Source organism: Pollachius pollachius (genome assembly GCF_949987615.1).
Source record: "Pollachius pollachius genome assembly, chromosome: 17".
Taxonomy (NCBI): Eukaryota; Metazoa; Chordata; class Actinopteri; order Gadiformes; family Gadidae; genus Pollachius; species Pollachius pollachius.
Genome location: NC_136950.1, coordinates 3,887,687 through 3,906,848, shown reverse-complemented (window position 1 = coordinate 3,906,848; position 19,162 = coordinate 3,887,687). Strand labels below are relative to the sequence as shown.

Here is a 19,162-nt window from a genome sequence, read left to right as displayed (position 1 = left end):
CAACGTGGCTATGTTGGTCTGAGGGATGGTATAAGAGTATATCATATGTTTGTGTTTGTGTCCACCGCGTTGTTCACACGTCTATTATTTTTTTGTTGGGAAGATCATTCAGCCATCGGATGTTGGCTTCCTGCTGTCAAGCCTAACCTTTTTCCCAAACAGCCGATCACATGTTGTCAGAATCACCTGCTTGGCGCTGCTGTTGCCAAGGCTATTCTTTGTATCAGTGTCTATGTAAGGGTTGCTGTGTGTGTATTTGTGTATGTGTGTGAATTTCCTTGTATCAGTGTCTATGTGGGTGTTTTTGTGTATGAGTTTGTGAGTGCATGTATGTGTGGGTATGTCTTTCTACATAGGCTGAGTGTGGGTGTTTTTGTATGCATATATACTTGTGTCACTGTCCATATAGAGAGTTTGTGTGGGGGGAGGATAAGCGTCTCTGTGACCTGGTCCTTCAGGCCTGAGGGAGCACATTACACGATGGGAACTCAATTGGATTACACTTCATTTGTCTCAAAGCAAAGGTAGCACACTTGCTCTTGGGCAGGGCACTTATCTTGAACAAATAACACAAATAAATGCCATGAAATCCATTTTGACAATTTTGTTCTAGTGTGGGAAGTACATGGAGTTATCGCTGAATTGTTTGAATCGCTTTAAACCTCAATATTGATTATCAAAGTTTTGGGCATTGTGTTTCCTGAAACGTGGTGATTTTCACCCTAGACTAAAAGATACCTAGAGATCTTTGATTCTCTTAAGATTGCTAGCACTGATAGTTTAGTTGTTGATATATGCAGTTTTTGCTCCAAGGGTCTCTTCGAGATTGTTTAACAGTTCAAGTGAACATTACTTGAATATGAAAGACACTTCACACACACACTCAAGCTTGGATCCTGTGTACTGTGTTCTTGTATGTAGATTGTGTTCATACTTTTGGCTTTGCAGAATGATCCACCGCGTTTCAATTTGACTGTGCATAACCGAGACTACTTTTGATCCACCCCTGGTGAAACATGGAAATTAAGTGAACTTAAGCATCTGCCCACAATCTCAGATATCCAATAGACAATAACGATTTCTCATTCCTATCCTATCAAAATATGCATCCTAGGTTCTGATCAGTTTGTTGTGTTAGGGAATGCCTCCAATAGTAACACTGAATGAAGCCTGTGTTATAACTAATGTCAAACAGATGAAGGAGCATTTTAATCTTTTAACACATTGACATCATTCACTGCACGACTCTTATCCTATCAGGCAATTACAGCTACAAGTTTGACTTAAATTCAGAGTAACCACTGAACGGATATTGAACATTTAATTATGAATTTGGCAAGTAAAAATAATTGAAATTAATTTGAAGGAAAATTAATAATCAAATGTGAAAAAATAAAAAAATCATCACCGGGGGATTAGCTAGTTATGGTGCACAGCCTGGGAGGCTACATTGCATGACAAAACGGATTAACAGAACAAGTAGAAACTAACAAAATCAAAGAACCAAACAGCTGCGGAGCTAGATGAGTCCACAGCCAGGGCCGCAGTCAGGGTTTAGACATTAGTGAGCTCCAGAAAGTTTTCTTTTAATGGAGCTAATTAAATGCATTTCTGTTCAAGCAAACTGCATACCAAAACGACACCCACAAACACAACCCAAGCTATACACAACATAAAAACTCATTATCTTTATAATAATTTGTCACAATTTACTCTCACTTCTCGCTTCTGTGTTCTTCTTGGCTCACAGAAATCGCACAAAATACAAAAGACAGATACAGACACACTCGCTCTATGTCAACACCCCATTCCCGTGAGCCATTCATTGGACATGCTGGGTCTGAGCAATGTTTTGAGCCTTCGTATGGCAGAGAATTAGCTTCCTCAGGCACATGTTGTCACTGGAAGAATTAGAAACACTTTCAACATATAATTTATGTTGGGAAACAAGGCCGTTTGTGTTGCTTGAAGAGTTTCCAAAGCTGATGTAGACAGGGAATCGTCTTCGAAGTCAAAGTTGTGCCTCCAGTGTTCTACTTCCTGCTCCAAGGTGTTAGGGCCGGTAGGTTATCTCGGTACCATTCTACCAGCCCTTCCTCCCTTTCTTCCGTCAGCATTTTAGAGGTTTTGGTACCAGGTATGCTGCTAGCATCGCAGGCTAATTCCTTTAAGGAATAGGGGAGAGAGGGAGAGAGAGAGAGAGAGGGAGAGAGAAAGTGAGAGAGAGAGAGAGATGGGGGGGGGGGGGGGGGAGAGACCAGCTGTTCTTCAGAGTCAGTGAGTAACCTCTCTGACTCACATTGCATTGTGCTCACCAGTGTTGGGAAAGTTCATTTTCTACGTGAACTAGTTCAAAGTTCAGTACACAAATTTTAAAATGAACTACTTCAGTTAAACGTTCATAATTCAAAATTTTGAACTAAGTTCACAGTTCCAAAAAATGAACTAGTTCATATTTTTTTTTCAATATGTTGCTGTGAGCTATTCGTTTTTTCTGGTATTTTGAACATTGAGCCCCCTTTGTGGTTTGTCTAGGATGAAATAGAGTGGTTGAATCAAGTATCGTAGCGAAATTTTGATTCATTTTCCACAATTTAACAGCTCTCGTTTTGAAGAATAATCACCGCGCCATTCGTTTCAATGGGAATCGCGCCGGTCTATACTTTCAAAATAAAGTGTACATATTTATAATTTGAAATTCGTCCCAGCCTTTTCGACGGATACTATAGGGTCTATAGCATATAATCGCGTTTTCTGATCACAGTTTAATGTGACAGTAAGCTGGCAACACCGCAACTGCAAATTAATCACACGGAGATTACCATGGTAACCGGTCAAACAACACGGCGTTCTGCACGCGCATCCGCCGTGTTGATAAACAAATAACCCCCATATTGAACGAGGTTGAACCGAGTGAGCGTGCCGTTCACAGACAGTAACGTTCGTCAGGCAGTAATACAGTACGTTCAGTTCACGTTCGCCCAAAATATGAACGAGTTCATGAACTATCGTTCAATGAACGCGTTCAGGCACAACACTGGTGCTCACTTGCCTTTCCTATTTCACGTTTAGGGGTCTACAACTTTCTTCAGTAAAGTGTCAGCGACCCAGTTTGGCAAACTAATTGGTGACAGGCGCCGGGGCTGGGGTTGGTTACTCATTAATCATCCCGCCCTCTGAAGAACATACGCTCTAAAGGACTGCATTTGGCTCTTTTGTTATCTTGGCTCTCCAATTGTCTCTTTAATCTTTGTAGTAAAAGCTAAACTCTTTGTCCTCCCTACTCAGAGCTGTCAGTTTATATTTGATTTTTCGGAGAGGTTTGAAAGCTTTAAAACCCACGTTATTGGCTTTCTTCCGGTCCTTATTTTCTCTCCTTGAGAGAGAGATTTTAACGTTTAACGTCAATCATTAATTTCCACTTAAAGATCCCATATCATGCTTTTTTAGGGTTAATAATTGCATTTGGGGCTACTATTAGAATAGGGTTACATGCCTGTATGTTAAAAACACCACTCATTATTGACACACTGTTCATATCTGCAAAACCAATTTCAGCCTCTTTCAAAAACTGTTCTGTATCATGTCACTTTAAGACCCCCCTCCCGAGTGGCCCAGTCTGCTATGATTGGTCAGCACGCCCACTTTGCTGTGATTGGTGCAACACTTTGCGACACTGTGCCATTACATTCTTCCCCCGGAGAAGTTGAAAACATTGCGGGTAGCCGGGAGGCACGACTTCTGCACTTCAGTACCGCCCACTGCATTCTTACGTCACACTGTTACGGAAGTAAAGTTTGAGCGCTGACGAGCTGTTTCACCCACTTATTGAGGGGCGTTCTCGGTGGGAGCGAATAGTCCCCCTGGCTCGGACCTAGATTGTTCAAATTTAGCAGACGTCTAACATGTGTAAATAGGTCAAATGACTAAAGACTAATGACTAAAGCAAAGGGAAGAGTCGAAAAAGCATGATATCACCCCTTTAACAAACATAAAGAAAGTAGGCCACAATTGTTGAAAATCTTGTTGCTATGGAGCTATTAATCCAACTATTGTATAAAGGAGTGGGTAGACACCATTCAGCCTCATCCTGAAAACAAACACGATGAGAGAATATTATGTATTGCGGATTTTGGCTCTCAAAATCAATCATCATGTCGCAGCCATATAAAGACACAAGCCAATGAATGGATATCAGTAAAATCACACAAAAAAACATACACCCACAAGTGCATGGACAACAGGATCAAACAAGCATTTAGAAGGGGAAAGGCAACACAGTTCTGGGAGATGTGTGTTCACTGCTTGGAGGGAAGGAGCTTTTTGCGGCATGTTTTTTGGGGCACTCTGGGGTTCACCACTGCACATTGAAAACATACATTTATTGATCACTGTACTTGAAGTATAGAAATATGCGAAATTAAAGCCATTGCCAAAGTTTCATAGTTTTTTTATCCTTATTAAAATGACAGTTTTGGCCACCATTGTGATCATCAACCTGGTGGTGATTGATCACCATTGACCACCTGTTTTGTTGGGGGCGGGAAACTTTTTATATGGCTCAACTTTTTGAACCATACTAGACCTAAACAGGCTGTGGCCCTGAATAACCCATCCAATCCATCAAACCTAGCCTGGGGCATGCATCAAACCATATGAGGTATGGGAAATTTACCTCCTGACCAGTTTGGCCTTGAATGGAGCAACTGTTCATGATCCTTCCCCAATCTCCTGATGGCCTGTCCATCCCTAATAGTATTAGTACAGGCTATTACTCCTGTCCATCCCTAATAGTATTAGTACAGGCTATTGCACCTGTCCATCCCTAATAGTATTAGTACAGGCTATTACTCCTGTCCATCCCTAATAGTATTAGTACAGGCTATTGCACCTGTCCATCCCTAATAGTATTAGTACAGGCTATTACTCCTGTCCATCCCTAGCAGTATTAGTACAGGCTATTACTCACTACCAGTCAGATGGTTGTTCGATTTGCGTGATTCCCTGCTCAATAAGTAAGAATTGGTAGCTCTGTGTGTGTTTGTGTGTGTGACTGAGTGAGCAGTTGTGAACAACAGCGCCAGAGAGAGGCTGAGAGAGTTAGAGAGAGACGGATAGGGACACATCAGTGCAACAGTTTCCATGCTCACGCTGACAACATTCACCCTCTACTGTCGCCAACAAAACTCAACCGAGGCTGCAAATGTGTGTGTGCCTGTGTGTGGGTGTGTATCTGTGTGTCTGCGCGTGTCCTGTCAAGCTGCTTCCCTGTGATAATAGTGTGCGGTCCCAGTGGGACACTGGGTGGACCCTGAGCCCCTTGTGGGCCTCAAGATGTCCTTGTCAGATAGAAGAACAAGATGCACACAAATGCAAAGAGTGAACATTGTTCACCGCCGTGCCTTCTTGATCCACGCTGCTCTTATCGCTGTGATAGGGGCTCTCTCTCCCTATGTCTCCCTCTCTCTCACACTCTCGCACTCTCTCTCTCTCTCTCTCGCTCTCCCTCCTTCACTCTGTCTTTCGTTATCTTTTTGGCTTTCTTGCTTTCATTGCTTCTATTTCTCTCTCTGTCTGTTGCTCTTCATCTCTTTCACTCTTTATCTTTCATTCTCCCTTGCGTTCTCTCTCGCCATTTCATGGAAACATAAATTAAGACTGGTGGTGGTGTCAGAATGGGAAGTCTGGCTTTAATATTTCATGAAGGCCTACGTGTTGAGCACACCCGACAGATATGATCACGCTCAAGTGCTCTGGTGTTTAACCAACGCAATAACTTCAGTGGCATGCATCCAAAGAGATCTTCTATCAAGATAACCGTTTTACCATTGAACAAAAACAAATAAGTCATCTATTCTGCATTATATGAAAAATATTAAGCAGACATGACAGCAAAAATGAAACGCACAGCTAACAGCAAAAATGAAACGGAGGAAAACCCAACTTGTTTTCTGAACTCTGACCCAAGCACCCACATTAAGAGAGAGAAACCCGTTTAAAATGATTGTCTGGATATTTAATATTGAGAATTATTAAGACAAACCACTCTAAACTCTGCCTGTTATCCAATTCCATCATGAAGAAGGGTCATTATTATGCTATTGTGGTCACACTGAGGCCGAATGGTGTTACAATGGGGTTCTATCTATCTGTGAAATAATGGAGCAGCAACCATTGAATGGTAAATGTCAGACCTGTCAATCGTGCAGCAGCATCAGAACATACGATTGCCTCATACATAACATGGATATGTTAGCTGCACTGCACTACAACCTTTGAGACCATGACAGTCCTCACAACGGTAATTGAACCGTACATGACGACTATATCGCCCTGTACTGCTTTTGCATGGACATGCAATAATAGTCATAAACAACCTGAATTGGGCAAAGGGGATAGTATTTAGTCATTAAGCAAACACTTTTATCCAAAACCAATTGGAATTCTGTGAATTATTGTCATGTAGGTCATAAATCAAAGGTATGGGTCAGGGGGCATCTCGCTCCAGGTTGAGCTAGTCATCTGTGTTTGTCCTTTTTGGCTTAAGGTCAAACACCAACAGCCCACCACTACACAAGACCCTGTCCTACATACAACCATACTATAGAAGATCGAATCCTGTCATACATTTTCGTTTCACCAGAAAACAGAAAAAAGGAATATGGACCAGTCATCATGTTCATGCAAACACTGGTTTCAGCAGCATATTCTCTGTTCAGTTGTTTCCAATAAATCCACGGGAAATGCTGACATATATCTGTCATAGAGCCAGTGGCGCATTGGCTTACAGTGGTCACAGCTTCCCCTGTGAAGCTGTGAGAAGCCTGGCAGCGAAATGAGAAACAGAAGAGAAACCGAACGTGATTCATTTGAATTGGTAAAAACTAATTTTTGTAAGCATTGATTCATCTATACAGTATATCCTAGTAGACTGTGATGGGTTTACTTAAACAGAGGGAATGACAGGAACTCCAGAGTATTCTTCGGAATACTGCAGATAGAGGGAAAGATAAATGTGTGTGTGTGTGTGTGTGTGTGTGTGTACTCCCATATCTTTTGAATCCTTTTGAAATAACTACTACAAAGAGGGCCCAGGATCCATGATTAAAGGGATTCAGTAAAGCGCCAACATAATGATCATAATGACGTGATGACATAATCAACATATTGATCATAATGAGGTGTATGTCCCGACCAGTGTTCCAAGGCCATGATTGGTGAGCCTGGAGACTATCCTGATCATGTGACCTCACCTTCTGTTTGGTTACACCCTTAGTGCTGGACCTTTAATGCCCACATCGATTACAGTGGGAGTCATTAGATGCCTTGACAGACAAACTCCTTCAGCCAATCAGAGTAACAAATATATAATGAAAATAAGTAGTAAACAATGAGTGGCGAAACAACAAGCTCGAAACAAGATAGAAAATGGGATCTGTGCTGGTTCTCTGAAATTTTGTGCAGAGAACTTATTGCTGAATTAATTCTACTAATCTTAACGTTACCACTTGTTGTTTCAGGAGACGCAGTAATTGTTTTTGTTTTCCTAGCGGCGGCCTGTATTTTACGCCATCAACGATGTAGACCCTTATTGGCCCGGCTACGCCATCTACAACAAGAAAGTCCTTGATTGGTCCCCATTACATTTACATTTAGTGAATGGATGTGCTTGGCTAGAGGTCCAAACTGATCCGTGTAGTGAAACAGAGAGAGAGGTCACGTGATCAGGATGCTCTCCAGGCTAGTGGTCAGTGGCTGGTGCGTGCCGAGCATTGTTCATGCAACACAAGAGCAACAACTCGGCTTTCATTGTGAACATTACCTAATGATTATGGATTATGGACAAAGGGAACAAAATGTACACTCTGGACATTTGAGGGTCACTAATTGACAATGTGATGACATTAAACCGTACCTACGCCCAAACAGGACAATGTAGGGTTATCATGGTGACCTGCTCATCTGGCTCTGCAATATAAAATGAGGCTCCTCAGTATGTATCAGAACTGGAGTATTACTCTGGATCACCGCTGAGCTACACATGAGCTACATTGTTGACCCAGCAGAATGAGCACTTTATGCTTAAAGAAGGATGTTTCAGTTAAATATGTCAGCATTGACCTGCGTATAGCTTTATCCTGTGATTTGTGTTCGACAATGACATGAATAATAGTAAAAGAAAAGCTACAACTAATTCATCAGCTTCTTACAGTAAATGTACAATAATATACTACAGTATACTACAGGTCAAGCCCACAAACTAAAAATAATGTCAAAATTGTTGGTGAGCAAACAAAGACATTTTCATGGGGGCGTTCTATTTGAGCTATTCAATGATGTACTTGATTGATTAATTATTTCCTGATCTAAATTGTTCTTCTTCTCTTTGTAGTTCCTGTGCCTGAAGAACATCAGGACGTTCCTAGCGGCGTGCAGTGACATATTTGCCATGAAGAAAAGTGAACTCTTCGAGGCTTTCGACCTTTTTGACGTCAGGGACTTTGGAAAGGTGGGAAAACAAAAAAAGTTTTACCTAATGCATTGTTCACGCCTCATATATGACAGAGGATGGACACAGAATATATGGAGCCTTAAACCGCATTTCCAGCAGGATGACCCAGAACCTTTAGTCCCAGGAAATACATTTAACGGGACTAAAAGGCTCCGCCTAGTTGTCTGAGCGCGGTCTGAAGACCCGCAAAGGTTAGGCAAATAAAGGCACATTATGAATAAAGGACATGAAAAAGGGAAAACTATCAGTTATGGTGCGAATACCAGGCATTTTAAGAATCGCATGAGTATGATTGACATGCATGAGTATGATTAACAAGATCTGCTTTTGAAAAATTCTCTGAGATGAGTGCATGCTTATGACGTTTGGGAGATCTGTTTGCTTCCCTGTTTAATTACTTAAAGTATTCTATCACACTTTCGGAGGAAGTTGGTATCTAAAACAAGTGTCATTTTATCAAAAGTAACCTATATTTAAGTCAACTTAGGCTTGGAGTGTCGACTGCTATTCTCCACCCACAGTCGTGCTTGGTGCCTTGATGAAGTGTCCTGGTATTATCTATTTGCTTTTTCCTTTTGCTAAGAATGAATACCATGTTGAATGAAAAGTGCTGTCGTTTCTCTATTACAAATCTAAATCTAAATCTAAATCTAATAAAAATAAATAAAAAATAATAAAGGGGTAAGAGACCAATGTCTTCTAGAAGGTCTCAACCCTTATCTCGCCTGACCCACTACATCCAAGCTATTAATGTATGCTAAATCGTTGTTTTATAGAACATTTTTATGATACGAAATCTTTCAGTTTTCCCCTTAAAAACGTCTGATATAATGTTCCATTGATATCCTGTCAGGAAGTCGATTTGAATGCAGTCAACACTGAATGGAATATTTTGTATAGTTATGAATTATGGGACTTCAATTCATTAAATGAACATTTAATGTTAACTTTAATGTTAACTCTTCACAGGAGGTAACATGATGTTTGCCAGTGGGTGTATATTTGTTATTGGCTGAAATACCACGTGTGTGTGTGTGTTGGTTTGTGAATGTGTATTTCTTGTGTGCATGTGGAGAGAGGTAGTCTGTCTGACAGCCCTGCTGCAATCGCCGTGACAACCCCAGGAGGTTTCCTTAGGAGCTCCACAGCATGGGGGGGGGGGCAGCTGTATCGTTGGTGTGGGATAACAGCCCCCCCTCCCTTCTCCCGACACAGGATGTGTGTCCTTTATGAGTGAAGCTGGTCACGCCTCCTCTGTTTTGAGCGTTTGTGTGTCAGCATTTGAGTGTTTTTGTGTATGCATGTGTGTTTCAGTGTGTGTGTGTTTTTGTGTATGTGTGTGCGTATATGTGTGTGTGTGTCTGTGTGTGTTTCAGCGTGTGTGTGTTTATGTGTATGTGTGTGCGTACATGTGTGTGTGTGTCTGTGTGTTTGCATGTGTGTGTGCATGTGTGTGTGTATCTGTGCATGCATGCATTTGGATGGCGGCTGTTGCTTTTGGCATGCCCATTTAACAACAGACAGATTGCTAAATCTGATAACTAACATTTTAACAAAAATAACAATTTTATTGTGATCAAAATCAGTGATATTTTGCAAGAATGATTAAGTTGACAACTGGCAATTCAGTGCTCATTAAATTTGGTACAAATTTACGTTTGGTTCTAGTTACATTTTATTAGTATATTAATATATTTATTTAATATTCATTATAAACTCATTTCTCACTCACTTCTGAGCGAACAGTGGCTACATGATGAATAATAAAAAGAAGTATAATTTAAATTGCAGCACCTTTTAAATGTGCAGAGACTTATATACACCGTTTAAATTAAATTAACAGAGCAGGATTCTGACACACTTTGAGTTGGGTTCATGCAATCAGTCTGGCAGCTGTTTCGACTGCATCATCTTAATACTATAAATCTCGGTGATCATTAAGGAAGGCATAGCTTGACACGTTGTCGATAAAGTCTCACCATACTGCTGATCAGACAGGGAGGACCACAGAAGCTCAATGACTTAGAAGATTGTGAATTAACATTCAAGAGATGGTCTCATTAGAGGAGGTGACTCATTTTGACTTTGTTTCATTTCTTTAATGTACCATGCCTGTTTCAGTGGATCGACCACAGCCCTGTTCCATCTCTCTTTTAAGCTAATTAGAACCTGCTATGGATGACTACATTGATAATGCAAAAAGGAGCCAAATTCTCCCTTCCCATCCATCTCCTCATGGCACAGTATCTTTGGCATGACGTTACACTTATTCCCAATAGAATCAATGAAAAATTGTTGCCTGCATCTCACTTTTTTTCTGAGGGATTTAGAACCACTGAACGTCCATGTCTACTCGAGGCTGTGTAATTTCACAAATCTTTCCTCCCTCATTGATTTGTGTGGACTCCAGGTGAACTTCTTATTCCTGTCGTTAATGTCACTACTTCCCTTGAGTGAACCAAAAAGTTGCAAAGTGGAAATTTACATCTGTGTTATTAGGCTTACAGCGTGTGCAGTTATCCATGAATAGCCGGAGGAACAGCGTCTAACAGAGCATGAAGAAGAGTAAACGGATGACTTCTGTCTAGGCCTGCAGCCAGGCCGTAAGGTGGTTGGTCGTACGGCCGTGCAGTGTAAGAATAGAAGCAGAAGCTGAAGAAAATGAAACATTCTATGTTTGTTATTACAACACATTATTTGCCTGCCTTGTGGACAGGCTATCCGCATCCGTTTGAAAATAAATCTTTACACACATTACACAGAGCTGGTCGTGTAGCTGAAGTTGAGAAGGTTTGAGTAGAACGATTGAGACTCAACAACACACCTTGGCAGACCTCTGGCCGCCGACAGAGCTGTGAGGGAAGAGTTCTGCACAAGGAGAGAGGCTGATGGAAATATTGTGAATGACTGTGAACACATTGTTGTTGTTGTTGTTTGATCACATACAAACACACACACACACACATACACACACATATACACTAACATATACACAAAAAACCCTCCCCTCACACACACACACATACAAAAATACATTCACACACACACATACACACACGCACACGCACACGCACACGCACACACACACACACACACACACACACACACACACACACACACACACACACATTCACAGAGCTAGGCTGTGACCCTTTCTCTTCATTAACAAAAACATCTGCTTTAAAAATCTGCTTTACACGCCTGTTATACATATTAAGTAACATAATGAGACAGTTATTGCTACCTGAGCTAACAGTTATGTTTTATTACAATTCAAAGTTACACCACAACAGTTGCTACAACAGACCTCTCCCACTCACCACAAACATGAATACATTTCTTACTTCAACTTTATTTTAATTTCCATTATGTATCATCTCATCTAAAAAAAAACAAATGCTGACACTGTAGGTTTCCATGCTAACTCACATGACACTTGGTCACTGGATTACTTGGCAGACACGTGCCATGTCCTAATAGAAACTATTTCACAGAATACTTCTTGAAGCAATACATTTACAGAACGAGGCTCTCTCTCTCTCTCTCTCTCTCTCTCTCTCTCTCTCTCTCTCTCTCTCTCTCTCTCTCTCTCTCTCTTTCTCTCTGTCTCTATCCATTTATATTTTACTCTTTCTGTCTCTCTCTCTCTCTCTCTCTCTCTCTCCATATATATAGTAATATTGATATAGTTATATATTTCTCTTTCTCTCTCTCTCCCTCTGCTCTTTATATAACTATACATAGTATATGCTACATGTGAACCTCCTAAGATGGTGCAATGTGATTGGTTTGCTTTCTCGGGATATTGGGCAATATCCCATGATTGAGATCTCAAATTCTGGATATTGTGTGATGGTCATCTCGTCGTGTTTATTTTGTTTGTTTGTTTTCACGTGTAGTATATGGTAAAACAATTATTCACCTGAGGCTCCGTAAATAGTGCAATAATATACTATTCACTTAGCCTTCGGTGAATAATAATAATAGTAGTAATAATAATTCATTTAAATTTCAAGGCCTTTTAAGGTACCGAAGGACACTGTACAAATAAAGTACAGATAGTCAATAAAAGTACATCCATACTCAATAGCAGTCAGACACATGATCACATAACACTATCAATATGGACATAGTACACTAAGACAGGAACATATATATATATCTATATAGTTATATTTAGTTATTATATTTCTCTCTCTTACTCTCTCTCTCTCGCCATATATATAGATATATTGATATAGTTATATACATGCATATATTTCTCTCTCCCTCTGTCTCAGTATGTCTCTCTCCAATGTCCTTGAGGCGTGGGAATCAGAGGCTTGTGGTTTTGGTATCAAATGACTGCGATGGCTAATGGGTACTCAGGGTGAAGTTATGGTTGCTACGCTGGCTTAGACAAATAAGATTGTTTGTGTGTGTGTGTGTGTGTGTGTGTGTGTGTGTGTGTGTGTGCGTGTGTGTGCGTATGTGTGTGCGTGTATGCTTCCATGCATGTGTGGGTCCACCTGTACACATCTAACTCATGGCGGTTTGACATTGAACCCCCCCCCCCCCCCCCCGCTGTTACCATACATAGTGCCGATGCCCTCTAAAGATGATTGGTCTCGACTGATTGCACGATTTATCAATAGATGTATTACTTTTACCTCACAGTATACAACATGCCATCCATTTGCTGCAATTTGGAATAAACAATTTGTTATTAGAATAAAAAAATGGTTTCACATTAATTGTTCCTCAACGTGTGTCTGGGGACGTGGCCTCTTAACATTGTATTGACATAATACAGCAGGACTGTAAATTACCGTGAGTTTACTGCTACCTATTCTACTATATTCTGAGAATCAATAACATAGTGCTGCAAGGCCTTGAATCTCAGTTCAGTTTCCTCAAGATGCGTGGTCTTTAGGATTAATGGATGTTGGTGAATGAATCTCTAGCTGTGGACTGTATGAGGGCATTGACTGATGCACCAACATCTGCCTCCTCCTGGGTAACACACATTAACACAGGCACATATGTATGCACACACACACAGACACACACACACCTACACACTCCACTTCATCAGCTGGCTCTCACATGTCAGATCGGAGGACTTTCTGAAGCAGGATCACAGCCTGTTTTCTTTATCTCTTTTTTGTAGTCTGAACAAGAACCAAGCTTTGAAGAAAGCCTGTTTGATCTCTGTGTGAGCCCACTCCATGCCATGGTTGCTCCTCTTTTGCACACTCGATTTGAAGGAGAATTGTGAAACTATAGTTTAAAAGTATGTCTTGATTCTCGCCCATGACTCCAGCAGTGGCATATTTTGTGTGTCAATGCAAAAATTGTATTTACATCAACTCACTGACAGGGAAAGCAAGGTGGGGAGAGTAGGGTTAAGGGGTGTGAGTAATGTCATATTTTCAGTCAAACAGTTTTGGCAACTGCTGGAAAAAATTCAATCAAATGTAAATAATGTTTTTAAAGATACAGCTAAAGTTTTGGTATGGCAGTCGGAAAAGTCTTGGGTTCGACCGTGTGAGGCACAAGTGACTGAAGCCAGGGTGGGGATGGTATTCAGTTAGACAAGCAGTGATTAACATGAAGTCAAACTGGGATTTCCAGTTCCTTCCACATCCTTTGCTTTGGAGAGGCACGATTCTAACCTAGAACATGTGAATTGTTGCTCTCTTTTTTGACCTGCACAATGTTATAGATGATAAGCTTTATTTATATATTGACTACTCAACATGAATTCCCTTGCTCTAGGTTTAGTCAGAGAGAGAGAGAGAGAGAGAGAGAGAGAGAGGGAGAGAGAGAGAGAGAGAGAGATAGTATGCATATCCAGTTGGCCCTTCTGGATCCAGCATCTGGATGAATGTAACACATCTGCTTCGATCTTGCAACGACTTGGTGTGAACACACACGTGACACACGGGAACTGACTCAACTCATGTCTCGGATCTCAGCTAGCAAGCAGGAAACAGGAAGAGGAAATGGTTGACGCACAGCAGATCACTGTGAAGTCACACATACGCACATGCATACACAGATGTAAGTGTGTTTTGTTTAAAATACAGAACCTACATGCGTGCGTTTGTCTTGAATGGCTAATCAAGCGAAGAGAAACGGGTATCGTTGGCGTAAGCCCCTTCAATCCACCTGCGTGGCAGACTCTCATTGTGCACGACCAGTGTTCCACAAGGCTGGGCGGACCTGTGACTAAAGCTAGCAAGCTAGTCACATGTTTTGGGGGAGGGGCTTTGGAAGGAGGCCTGGAGGGAGGCTGAGCCTTTTTTGGATACTTGGATACTTTCAAAAGCTTCCTTAGGCCGCTTTTTCCGAATTGCCTTACCATCTTTATCTGTTTTGATATGGGTAATATATCATATATCATGTAGAAATATTTTTGATTTCCTTTCTGTATACTTTTACCTATGTTGATTAATCTATTCTACATTAGCCACTCTTGTACTAGCGTACATGTGTGTTTACATGTGTGCCCCTCTTTGTTTATTGTACCCTACTCATCTATTAGGAAGAGCTAGGCAGTGGGTCAAAAGTGTAAACAGTTCCACTTCCTCTTTTATGAGGACTCACAGCCTTGTGTGTTGTGTCCATATCTATGAAACACCCAGGCTTCCTGTATCCCAGCCCCACCCCCCAGGGAGCTACCAGTGTGTGTGTGTGTGTGTGTGTGCGTGTGTGTGTGTGTGTGTGTGTGTGTGTGTGTGTGTGTTTATGTGTCTGGTAGACAATATATTGTGTGTATGTACGTGTACTAGCACTAGTGCAAGGCAGTGTGTGTGTCTGTATATGTTCAAAGCGGCCTCCTATTGAGTGTGGCACCCATAAACCTGTAAGGACCCCTGAGGGCCTCAAGGGAACTAGAGGGAAACATGTCTCCTCCCCTCTCCTCCTCTCCTCTACTCAACCCCACAAGCCTCCTCTCCTCTTCTCTCCTCTCCCCACCTCTTCTCTCCTCTCCCCTCTCCTCTCCTCTGCTCTCATCTTATCTCCTCTCCTCTACTCTCCTCTCCTATCTCCTCTCCTCTCCTCTCCTCTCCTCTCCTCTCCTTTCCTCTCCTTGATGCTGATTGATCTCGTCCCCCAGTGTTACCTGGGCTGGCCTGTGGACATAGCCATAGCAGGTTTGTCTTTATAGGTCACTGGTGATCCTGTCCTGGCTGGAGAGGGAGGAATGTGAAGCTCAGCCACCGTGGTGTGGATCAAAGAGCTTCACGTTAAGGGATCACTATGGAGGCATGCGGGAGCAACCCTACATCCTTCCTTCCATCCAGCTAACCACACACACATTTGCCCTACTTTAACACACACACACACATACACACACACACACACACACACAAACACACACGCACACACACACACACACACACACAAACACACACACACACACACACACACACACACACACACACACACACACACGCACACACGCTTGTATTTCTTCGTTCACCAGAGACTGATTGCAACTAACCTGTGTCTTTTGGGTGTGTGTGTGTTTCATACAGCAAGTTATCGAGCTCTGCAGAGAGCATATGTCAGCAGAGAAGGGGGGTCTTAAAAATCCCGGAAGAACGTCTAGTGACTAGCGAAGGTGGCCAAGTCTTCCAGTTACAGAAGGAGGGACAAATGACCACAATTCATGTAGTTCATTGGCTTTGTACAGTTCATTTGTTGCTTTTTGCTTGTAGGCTATTTTCTCAGACAATAGCTTGTTCCAGATGGTGTACTTTAGGTGTAAGACAATGTCCGAGTTAGACACTTAACCCCTGGTCATTAATCAGACCATGGTTATGCAGAGCATTAAGCAAGGCTGTCTACTGATAATAAATGTACCCACCATCCACAACTTATAATATTGCGTTAATTAGTTTTAAGCAACACAATTTGGGACTCATAGAAGTGCCTGGTTTACTACATACCAAACTATGTTGAATCAAGTGATCAACATATATGGTGCCTAGTGATCAACATATATGGTATCTAGTGATCAACATATATGGTGTCTAGTGATCAACATATATTTTATCTAGTGATCAACATATACTCTATCAACAGATGTTGTATCTACAACAGATGTTGTATCTACTAGTGATCAACATATGTTGATCACTAGCGGACACACCATATGTTGATCACTAGTACATACAATAGTTGTTGATCACTAGATACCAACATATGTTGTATCTAGTGTTCAGCATATGTTGTATCTACTGATCAAAATCTTTTGTATCTAGTTATTTGTTATCTGTTGTATCCAGTGATCAACATATGTTATATCTAGTTATCAACATACGTTGATCACTATGTACAACATTTGTTGGGTATAGTAGTAAACACATGTCAGAATCTAGTGTTAGATGCATGTTTCATCTACTAGTGATCACCATATGTTGTATCTGTCAACATATGCTGTATCGATCAACTGATCTGTTATATATTCTAGTGATCAGCATATATAGCGTATATAGCGATCAACATATGTAGTATGATGATACTAGTGATCTAGTGAACAACAGAAGTAATAGCTACTAGTGATCCACATATGTTGTATTTAGTTATCAACATATGTTGTCTGAACTAGTAATCAACATCTATTGTATATAGTCATCAACAGATGTTATATCTACTAGTGATTTTCTCCACTAGTGATCACAATATGTTGTCTTTACTAGTGATCACAATATGTTGTCTCTACTAGTGATCACAATATGTTGTCTCTTCTAGTGATCAACATATGTTGTCTCTACTAGTGATCACAATATGTTGTCTCTACTAGTGATCACAATGTGTTTTCTCTACTATTGATCAACAAATGTTGTCTCTGCTAGTGATCACAATATGTTGTCTCTACTATTGATCAATATATGTTGTATCTAGTGATGTATCAAACTATTTTATGTATAGTGATCAACATATGTTTTAATAAAATATCAACACATGTCGGTATCTAGTGATCAATGTATTTTATATCTACTGATCAACATATGTCAGTATCTAGTGATCAACATATGTCGGTATCTAGTGATCAACATATGTCGGTATCTAGTGATCAACGTATTTTATATCTAGTGATCAACATATGTCGGTATCTAGTGATCAACATATGTCGGTATCTAGTGATCAACATATTTTATATCTAGTGATCAACATATGTCGGTATCTAGTGATCAACATATTTTGTATCTACTAGTAATCTGTGTATGTTGGTATCTTGTGATCAACATATGTCGGTATCTAGTGATCAACATATGTCGGTATCTAGTGATCAACATATTTTATATCTAGTGATCAACATATGTCGGTATCTAGTGATCAACATATTTTGTATCTACTAGTGATCTGTGTATGTTGGTATCTTGTGATCAACATATGTCGGTATCTAGTGATCAACATATGTCGGTATCTAGTGATCAACATATGTTGTATCTACTAGTGATCTGTGTATGTTGGTGTCTTGTGATCAACTGTTGTATCTAGTGTAACAGGGTTAAACTTATCATGTTTGGATGCTCTCCATAAAAATGAGATTCAGAACAGCTGTAGCCCACGGTTGCCTCCCGGATCCAGATGGGTAGACATGTGTTGACATGGGGAAGCATCTCTCTCTCTCTTTCTCTCTTTCTTTCTCTCTCTCTCTCTCTCTCTCTCTCTCTCTCTCTCTCTCTATTAAAAAAATATAGCAGAGGGGGTTTGTAATAATCATTCAGGAGAATTGCTACGAAGTGTTTGGATTTGGATTTAACTTTAAAATGCCAGGGAGAAGAAAGAGTTAACATAACCTGAGGTGAATGGCTATATATATATAATTCTCTCTCTCTCTCCCCCCCCCCAACTTATCCCATTGGTCTATCCATGGCCCTCATGCGTAGCGGCCCTGGTTGTTTAAACCCCTTTCACTCCTCCTCCCTTCAGCAGGCACCAGAGCGACAGCGGAGGAGATTTCCTATTCAAAGAGTGAATGAAAAGCGGAGGCAGAAACAAAGCGTGTAAAACACAGCTTCTTCATCTTTCATGAGCTGCTGATTTAACAGCTGTAGTAATTCAGATGTTTCTGAAAGTGCCGGCAGAGTAACACATAAGCTTTCCAGAGGGATCATTTATACCCTTAGAAATGTGTTTTTCGTTGGGGAAGAATAAGAGGGGGGGGGGGGGGGGTGATTTTGTCTAATGTCACAACTACCACAACTAGCTACTACAGAGAGTATGTATTTCAGTGGAGAGAGTGCTTTACCAGACGCAAGAGGGTTGAATAGAAAGGAAGAGAGTGACGGTGGAAGTGAGAAATGTGTGTGTGTGTGTGTGTGTGTGTGGGGGGGGCCTTGGCAGAAGGAGAGGGAGGCGGGGTGGGCTGCTCTTTTCTCTGTATTGTGTCCCAGCGGAGGTGGAGTGGGCGAAGGCTTCGCCAATCGTGGCGTGCTGGGTGTTGTGCACTTAAAGATAATCCCACCCTCTATTTTTTTACTAATAGACAGAATTTCAGCAGTACTCTACTGCTGATAGAGGGGCTGGGAGGTTTGGAAAGCAACATAAATGTGAACAATTCCATGATTTAAATAAATAGCCTAGATGAGCTATTGAAAAATATGCAATAAATATAATTGAAGCCTAGCCTATGGCTTAAAGTAACCTAGC

The 19,162-nt window shown here is 41.0% G+C and overlaps 1 protein-coding gene across 1 annotated transcript in view; it reads left to right on the top strand.

Annotated features, from left to right (window-relative positions):
• Nucleotides 1-19,162, top strand: part of vav3 (vav guanine nucleotide exchange factor 3) — a 76,133-nt gene that overhangs the window by 14,367 nt on the left and 42,604 nt on the right. Inside the window, exon 2 of the mRNA XM_079754699.1 lies at nucleotides 8,393-8,509. Within this exon, the coding sequence (XP_079610825.1) occupies nucleotides 8,393-8,509 (117 nt within the window). The remainder of the gene's footprint in view (nucleotides 1-8,392; nucleotides 8,510-19,162) is intronic.